Source organism: Tupaia chinensis, unplaced genomic scaffold (assembly GCF_000334495.1).
Source record: "Tupaia chinensis unplaced genomic scaffold, TupChi_1.0 Scaffold000178_1, whole genome shotgun sequence".
Taxonomy (NCBI): domain Eukaryota; kingdom Metazoa; phylum Chordata; class Mammalia; order Scandentia; family Tupaiidae; genus Tupaia; species Tupaia belangeri.
The window spans coordinates 322,943-331,192 of NW_006159653.1; the positions used below are offsets into that span (position 1 = coordinate 322,943).

The following is an 8,250-nucleotide window of genomic DNA, read 5'->3' on the forward strand; positions in this document are numbered from 1 at the left end:
TTCTTCCGGGTGAGCCTGAGGGCGCTGGGGCGGCGTGGCTGTGGCGCCCATGGCCCCCGTGGCCCCCTGCCTCACAAGATGGCCTTTAGGACCTGCAGGACAGAAATGTGGAGACTTTTCTGGCCTTGGCCCGGGATGCCTTGGACATGACCTTTGGCCTCACTGACAGGCAACAGCTCTTCCAGAAGTTCAGCCTCCCCAGGGACACTGTAGTCCTCCTCAAGGCGGTGGGTCAGGGCCGGCGGGGGGTGGGCGCGGGGTCCCTCTGACACTAGGAGTGTCCAGTTTGATGAGGGGAGGGCTGACTTCCCAGTGGACGAGGAGCTGGGCCTGGACCTGGGGGACCTGTCCCGCTTCCTGGTCATACACAGCATGCACCTGGTCACGGAGTTCAACAGCCAGGTGAGCGGGTGGCCGGAGGGGCCGGTGCTGGGGTGCGGGTGCCCACAGGAGTCACAAGCCCCTGTTGCTACAGACGTCCCCAAAGATCTTCGCCGCCAGGATCCTCAACCACCTGCTGCTGTTCGCTAACCAGACGCTGGCTGCACACAGGGAGCTCCTAGCAGGCTTCAAGGAGGCGGCCCCCCAGTTTCGGGGGCAGGTACTGGGTGGCCGGGAGGGCGGCCGGGAGGGCGGCCGTGGCGCAGGGTGCCCATGGAAGACTGCCTGCCCACAGGTGCTGTTCGTGGTTGTGGACGTGGCTGCTGATAACGACCACGTGCTGCAGTATTTTGGCCTCAAGGCCGAGGAGGCCCCCACCCTGCGTTTGGTCAACGTGGAAACCACCAGAAAGTACGCGCCCACGGGCAGGGGGCCCATCACCACAGCCACTGTCACCGCCTTCTGCCGCGCAGTCCTCCATGGGGAAGTCAAGGTCTGTCCCTGACAGGCATGGGGCAGGGTGGGGAGTGGTAGCCCTTCCCGGCAGGGAGGCAGGCCCGGCTTCTGCAGCCCTATCTCCTGAGCCAGGAGGTGCCCCCGGACTGGGACCAGCGCCCGCTGAAGACCCTTGTGGGCAAGAACTTTGAGCAGGTGGCTTTTGATGAAACCAAGAACGTGTTCGTCAAATTCTGTGAGTGCCCAGTGCGGTTCGGCGGGCGCGTGGTAAGCTGCCCCTGCCTGTCCTAGACGCCCCGTGGTGTACCCACTGCAAGGAGATGGCCCCAGTCTGGGAGGCCCTGGCTGAGAAGTACAGGGACCATGAGGACATCATCATTGCCGAGCTGGACGCCACAGCCAACGAGTTGGACTCCCTCGCCGTGCACGGCTTCCCCACCCTCAAGTACTTCCCAGCAGGGCCGGGCCGCAAGGTGAGGGGGCCGTGGCCGAGGAAGCGGCTGGGACTGCGGTCTGCCTGGGGCTGCGAGGGCGTGCGGACAGGGCCGCGTCCTCCGGGCCACCTGTCTCTGTCCAGGTGATCGAGTACAAAAGCGCCCGGGACCTAGAGACCTTCTCTCGGTTCCTGGACAGCGGGGGCGAACTGCCCGCGGAGCAGCCCACAGAGGAGCCCACGGTCCCTGCGGCGGTAGGTACCCAGTGGAGGTCCCGGGCCTGGCTCCTCCCTGGTGGGGCTGGCCGTGGGCAGAGCTGAGCTGGGCTCTGTCTGACACCCTCTCTAGGAGCCACTGGCTAATTCCACTGTGGAGGCCAAGGAGGAGCTGTAGTTGCCCCACGTCACCCGTGTCCCCACACCACTGTCCTTGGGTACTGAGGGACCTGGCACTGTGAATAAAGAACTGGTCCTGACCAAATGCGTGTGGCTCCTGGCTAGCTGCCACCCCACCTGGCCTGGCCCTGCCCCCGGTCACATCAGCCTCCCAGCCCATTCACCTTGCATGGGGCACAGGCCTCATCTGTCCTGCCCGTGCTGCCTGGGCCTGGGGGTGCAGCGCCACCTGGCGATGGCAGAGTGTCGGGGGGCGAGCACATGCGCCCGCAGTCGGCAGCGGCAGAGAGGCCGCTACAGGCCACGGCAGGTTCAAACAGTTTTATTTCATGATTACCCAAGTACCTTCGAAAAGGTCATTGTACAAGTCATCGTGTGAAAAATGGGCCCGGGGCGGCCCCGCGGGCCCTGGCCTGAGAATGTACATATTTACACAGGCCCTTCGGAAGGAGGGGCCGGGGCTGGGCCGGCGCGGCTGGGGCGGAGGGCGGAGGGCGGAGGGGGAGCCCGGGCTCCGACGCCGGATTCACACAGTGGCAGGCAAGAGGCAGCTGTGCTGAAGGCACTCGGTGACACGCAGTTTATGGCAGCCCCGTGGGCCTGTGGGCCTGGGCCTGGACCCAGCCGGACAGATCCCCAAGGAAGAAGTGGACGCTGGCCGGCGCAGGGTGCCCGTGGGTCAGCCCTTGGCTAGCAGCAGGGTCGCTCGGGGTCACGGGCCGTGCGCTCCAGTATTGCTATGGAGAAGTGGACAGGGTCCTGCCTCGGCCCAGGGTCTGGTGCCAATACTCGGGGCCCCGCCCCCAGACAGACGCGCCGAGCGGACAACACACCCCCGGCACATGGCCCGTCCCTGTGCGCCACACACGGACTCGTGACACGCACGTCTCAATCACCCGCACCATGGGCTCCGGGGGCGAGGTGCCCGCCTGGTCCCACACGCTGGGCACAGCGGGTGTCCTCGGGCTGGCGCGGCGGCCAGGCCTGCAGTCAGTCCACCTTCTCCACTTTGCCAATGATCTTCTCCTCGAACACGGGCAGGACGGCCTCGTCTTCCCGCACTTCCTCGAACACCACGCCGCAGTCGAACTCGTCGCTCACTTTCTTGAAGTAGTATCTGGGCGCGAGGGGACGGCAGTGAGGGCTGGCTCCTGCCCGGCTCCTGGGATGGCCGTCTGACGGCACTGGGGGAGTGGGTCGGGGGTTCCCGTGCCCCAACGGCTGACCCCGAGGTCCCCTACTCTGGCCCAAGTGCAGGCTTCGCGGGCTCTCTGGAGCTGGCCTGCTCTGCTCCCAGCCCTCGCTCAGGAATGGCAGCACTCAGACAAGCTGGCCACCATCATGGGTTTCTGTGTCCCCACCTTCACGAGGAAGACCCTGGACTCGGTCCCTACAGATCCTCTGTGGTTGGCCTGAGGCCACCACCCCGTTTCAGGAGAACAGCCCAGGGCCTGGCGCGACAGGCTCTGAATACAGACAAGGCCCTCCTGGTGGGACCGGGCCAGCCGAGCACCTGCCTGCCCGAGTTGCTCACCTGTAACTGCCCCTCTTGGTCAGCAGCTCCTTGAACTGGCCCAGGGTGACCGTGCGGCCCCTCACCAGGGTCCGGTAGGGGATGGGCTCCCCACAGAAGTAGTAAGCCACCACGATGCTGTCACAGGGCGGGGCGCCCCCGCTGCCCGCCTTCCTCTGCGGCTTCGTCCTGGGGCAGACAGAGAACTGCAATCATGGTTTCCGGCCAGTAGTACCAGGCAGCCCTCTAGGCCTTGGGCTGCCAGGTGACAAGGCAGGCCACAGCGGCAAGCCACACTGCTCAGAAACGGCCTTGCTGCCCCTCCGGCCCCGTTGGCCCCACATGGCGCCCCACCCAGGGTCCCGTGCCAGGCCTGCTCAGGGCTCAGCTCTGTTCCCCAAGCTCCTCCTCCCGTGGCCTGGGAGCAGCTGTGACAGCCAGGCCAGGCCTCGGCTGCCCAAGACGACCACTGCTGGAGGGCAGGCCGTGGCCAGGCCTGCACACGGGCCTTGGGGTGGAGTGAGGCCCCTCCATGGGGGGGCCACAGCCGTCATGTGCGGCCAACATGTGCGGCCGCTGTTGGGGTGACAGACCATGTCCCCCTGCGTTCTGACCACTCCAGAACCGCCTAGGCCTGCTCAGGGCTGCCCTGCCCATCAGGTGCACTTAGAAGCTTCCAGAGCAGGTATAACGGCAAGAAGGCCCCACGGGCGCCTTCCCACTGGGCCCGGGCCAAGAGGGCACCTCGGCCAGGTGACCGCCCACATGGCGAACCAGGCCCTCAGGCGCCTGTTCCCTTTGACCTTCCCTGTGCTTGCACCCTTGAAGCCCACCAGGCAGAGCCGGCCCAGCCGAAAGAGCAGCCTGTGGGGCCCACTGCCCCAGGGTAGGTGGAGGGACTGGAGGGCATGCAAGCTCTCAGGCTGGGCACACACGGTGAGGCCTATGACTGGGTGCCCGTCCTGCCACACTGAGCAGGAAGGCAGGAGGGAGGTCAGCACCATGTGCCGACCCACGGTGGCCCCTGGCGTGGACGTGGCCGAGCTCTTGCTCCTGGGCTGTGGGTGCTCCAGGGCACCGGACTGGCCAGGGACACTGGGTGGGTCGACTGCCCGAGCAGCTGAGGTCTGCAGCCCCGGCCCTGCTCAGGCCAGCCAGCCATGGCCCAGCAGACGGCCAGGCCCGCGTAGATCACAAGCCAGCTGGCCACGGTCACCATGAGGTGGCAAGAGCCCTTCTGATGGCCAAGAGGGACATGCCCGATGGCTCAGAGCCCAGCCGTACAAGGCCCTCTGAAGCCCTGGCTGCCGTCCAGGAGGCTTCTCCCCTCCAGGATGTCCAGCTGGGGCAAGCCCGGGGCCCTCGGGGCTCACGTACTCTGTCTCGGAGAGCTCCGTGTCCGACACGGCGGGCACCCCACTTAGCACTGCCGTGCACGCTGGCCTGGCGCAGGTGCGTCCCCGCTGCATAACCTCCTGCACATACCTACGGGACAACCGCGTCACTGGGGCCGCCAGCCCCTGGGGTGCCTCCACATGGCGCGCGGCACAACCCACGGTGGGCGGGCGAGGTGCCGACCCCCCTTCCGGGCTCGGGGATGCCAGAGGCCGTCAGACCGTCCAGCATGGTGCCTCTGCCCAGTCCCTCATCTGGCCACAGAGCCCCTGGGTTCCCTGGAACACACTCTGGGACCCCTCTGCCTCCTGCTCCAGTGGAACAGAGTCCACATGGCCCAGAGCCTTCCGGAGAACCTGCTTCTGGCCTGCTGCCTCAGGCGTTCTGTGGACATGGGCGCATGGGGACGGCTCCGTGGGGCAGCTGCTCAGACTCAGCAGCTCCTTCCTGCTGGGCACCTGCTCCTGTCCACTGACCGAGATGTCCACTCTGATCTGCCAGGTAAGGGAGGCAGGAGTTCCGGGAGGCCCTCGAGTCATTGCCTGCCGCAAAAGCATGAGTTCCTGGTGGACGGATGGGCCCAGTCCCAGGCCCCCAGAGTGGACACGGGGAGCCCGGGGCAGAGTCCGACGCACACGGCAGACAGCAGCCGCCGTCCTCTGAGTGGCCCGCCCAGGGAGCAAAGACGAGCCCAGGGCAGGCCCATGAAGACGCCATGGCGGGTGCACACAGCCTCAGGCGTGCCAGTAGGACAGGGCTGCACGGTCCAGAGCCAGGCCCAGCCTCCGCCTCCCTCAGGTCAGACACCTCCACGCACAGGGGTCCTGACCCTGGACCCCAGGCGACCCAGGTGGTTTCTGAGGGAGAGTGCTCTGTGTGATGCGGGCCTGGCCTGGGAAGGGAGGCTCCCGGAGCCCCACCCAGACCCTTGTCTGTCCAGGAGTCCCAGGTCACCTGAAGGCGGCATGACACATCGGGGAGAAGCACAGCCTCCACAGCGGGGCGCTGTAGCCCGGCCTCCCCACAGCTGTGGACCATGACACTGGGGCCCAGGGCACCGGCCCCGCCATCTGGGACACCTCATCCCTCCTGCAGCACGGTGGGCGGCTCCCCGCTAAGTGTCTATGGACAGAGTCAGCGGAGACACCAACCCAGACCCCACCTGTCCAGAAGCCACCAGGTCCTGCAACAGCTGTCCCCACCACGCTGGGGCCCCACGGCACCCACGCAGACCTGAGGTATGGGCTGGAGGGGTGACCCCTCCCCAGAACTGGAAGGGGCAGCCCCCCACAGATAAGGTGCTTTGTCCAGCGCCCCCCAGGGGTTCCCAGGAGAGGACAGACCCAGTGAGGTCCCTGAAGTACGGGCTTCAGGCCTCCAGGAGCCTCTCCCTGTAAGCAGAGCCACAGGCCACGAGTCACCACCCCCCACTGTGCTGCACCCCCGGGCCGCACCTCTGCTTGGAGGGTAGCTTGCTCGCCCTCTTCTCCTCCTCCTCCAGACGCCTGCGGGCCTCCTCCAGCTGGGTCAGGGGGTTGGGTGCTGGGTTGGGTGGCATTGCAGGGTCTTGGATGAAGAGGTGGGAGGGCTGGACGGAGTTCCGGAGCTGAGCACTGACCCAAGGGTGCACAGCCCCCGGACGCTCAACGGACAGAGGCCTGGTACCCTCATGGGTCGGCTGCTTCCTCACCCCGGAAGACCTGGGGAGCAAAGAACAGGCACGCCGTGGGCTCGCCGGGCAGCCATGGGGAGCCCTGGGACCGCGGCCCACATGGCCGTTGACACACTTCCTGCGGATCTTTTGAGAGAGAGATTTTTGCTATAGGGTGTGTGCGCTTGCTGGAGAGACAGAGAGACAGAAAGTGAGAAATCACCCTGCAGGGAGGATGGCCATGCCACAATCCCTTCTCCTCTCAGGATTTTGGGTATGCACGTGCATGCGCCCAGCATGAGGTTTAAGCCACTGGGTCCAGGACTCAAACCGCAGTTGGCTAATTACGCCACTTGCTGGCAACCCTGCATATCTGATTTCTAAGCTTTATCGAGACAGAAACCATTTTGTTTTTTAGATTTGGGCCATAGGGCAAGTGTGCTTGCCATAGAGACACACAGAAAGAGACAGAGATAGACAGGAGAAGTCAGAAGGGACCCCTTTCTCGTAGGCGGGATGGCCACACTGCAATCTCTCTTCCATTCTCCTTTCAGGATTTCGGGCACGCACACAAATGCACCCAGTGCATTCTTTAAGGTGCTGCACCCAGGACTACAGCCATGCAATTCCATGTGACCTGCTGGCGCCGTGAGATAGTTTTAAAAATATTTTTAACTTAACTGTTTTTAAAGAAGTATTTAATTTAATTTAGTTTATTTGTTTAATTTGCCCAGAGAGGGACAGAGTGAGAGAGAGTGAAAAAGTGAGAGAGAAAGCTGCCAGGTCCGGGACTTGAACCACAGTTGGCCCTTAACCACCACGCCACCTGCTGGCCGCTTAACTTTGTTTTTTTTTTTGGAGAGGTTTTTGCTATAGGGCCCGTGCGCTCGCCAGACAGACAGAGACAGAGAGACAGAACGCGAGAAATCACCCCCCAGGGGGAATGGCCACACCACGATCCCTTCTCCTCCGATCTCCTCTTGGGATCTTGGGCACACACGCACACGCGCCCAGTGTGAGTTTTAAGCCACCGGGTCCGGGACACAAACTGCGGTCAACTACATGGGAGTCCAGAGACATAGCCATTATGCTAACTGGTGGTCCCACCCCTTAACTTTTCTAATATTAAAATATGGGACTGGCAGGCGGCGTGGTGGTTAAGGCACTGGACTCCCACAGGGCCAAGCACAGTTCAAGTCCTGGACTCAGCAGCTTGCTTTCTCACTCTCTCTCTGGTGAGCATATGTGTCCTACAGCAAATAATAATAATAAATAAAATAATAATAATAAAAATTATTAAAATAAACATGTTGAAAACTAGAAGCTAGTTTGGTGTGTACGGAAAACTCAGAGAAGAGATACAAGCCCCAGTGTCACGTGGGCACAGCACTCCTGTACACCGGCAGAACCCTGACCCCAACATCTGGGAACACGGGACCTGACTGCACAGCCCTGAACACGGGCCTTCCCTGGCCTTGGCCTCCCCCGGCTTGGTGTCGAGAATGCGCTTTTGCTTCTGTGACATCCATCGCTCAACCACCGGGAGGGACCCGAGGGAGATGTCCGTCTCTCGGCTTCAGAAAGGGAGGTTGGCACCAGGAGCTGAGATGAGAGAGCTCCAGAAGAGGGATCCTGGGAAGAGGTCAGGGCCCCACAGCGCCAGACCGAGCCCCTCCCTTCTGGCCCCTCCAGCCCTGCAACCGCCCCGGCCTTGCCCAGCTGGAGCCTCCCAAGCCCGGGCAGTGGCAGGCATGCGTCCCTGGGAGAAGCGCTCCCATGGAAAGCCTCGAGGGAAGAGGAGGTGAAGAGCTGTCCCTGTTGGACCGAGGTGGATGGGACATAGAGGGGACGGGCACCCACAGGGCTCACGCCTCACAGGCAGGCCCAGAGCACCTGGCTACCCTGAGCAATGCTGGGCCGCAGCTGGGGTCAGGAGGTCTGAGGACACAGGCCACTGCCCGCCCTCGACGCCACTCCGAACTGAACTGCCTCTGGCCATGGCGAGGGGTGAGCCCAGGAGCCCGC

General features: G+C 63.7%; 2 protein-coding genes across 3 annotated transcripts in view; one reads left to right on the top strand and one right to left on the bottom strand.

Moving 5' to 3' along the window:
* PDIA2 (protein disulfide isomerase family A member 2) overlaps window positions 1-1,751 on the top strand; it is a 19,578-nt gene extending 17,827 nt beyond the window's left edge. The window contains exons 3-11 of the mRNA XM_006146421.3: window positions 15-21; window positions 90-227; window positions 286-402; window positions 476-601; window positions 677-874; window positions 952-1,072; window positions 1,129-1,310; window positions 1,415-1,525; window positions 1,620-1,751. Of these exons, the coding sequence (XP_006146483.1) occupies window positions 15-21; window positions 90-227; window positions 286-402; window positions 476-601; window positions 677-874; window positions 952-1,072; window positions 1,129-1,310; window positions 1,415-1,525; window positions 1,620-1,664 (1,045 nt within the window). The 3' untranslated portion in view covers window positions 1,665-1,751. The remainder of the gene's footprint in view (window positions 1-14; window positions 22-89; window positions 228-285; window positions 403-475; window positions 602-676; window positions 875-951; window positions 1,073-1,128; window positions 1,311-1,414; window positions 1,526-1,619) is intronic.
* Window positions 1,752-1,972: 221 nt separating this feature from the next.
* AXIN1 (axin 1) overlaps window positions 1,973-8,250 on the bottom strand; it is a 74,343-nt gene continuing 68,065 nt past the window's right edge. The window contains exons 7-10 of one of the 2 annotated variants that reach the window (XM_006146342.3): window positions 6,029-6,274; window positions 4,557-4,664; window positions 3,201-3,368; window positions 1,973-2,783 (exon numbers count right to left, since the gene is read on the bottom strand). In XM_006146342.3, the coding sequence (XP_006146404.1) occupies window positions 2,657-2,783; window positions 3,201-3,368; window positions 4,557-4,664; window positions 6,029-6,274 (649 nt within the window). In that variant the 3' untranslated portion in view covers window positions 1,973-2,656. The remainder of the gene's footprint in view (window positions 2,784-3,200; window positions 3,369-4,556; window positions 4,665-6,028; window positions 6,275-8,250) is intronic. The other variant, XM_006146343.3, reaches the window with a different exon arrangement.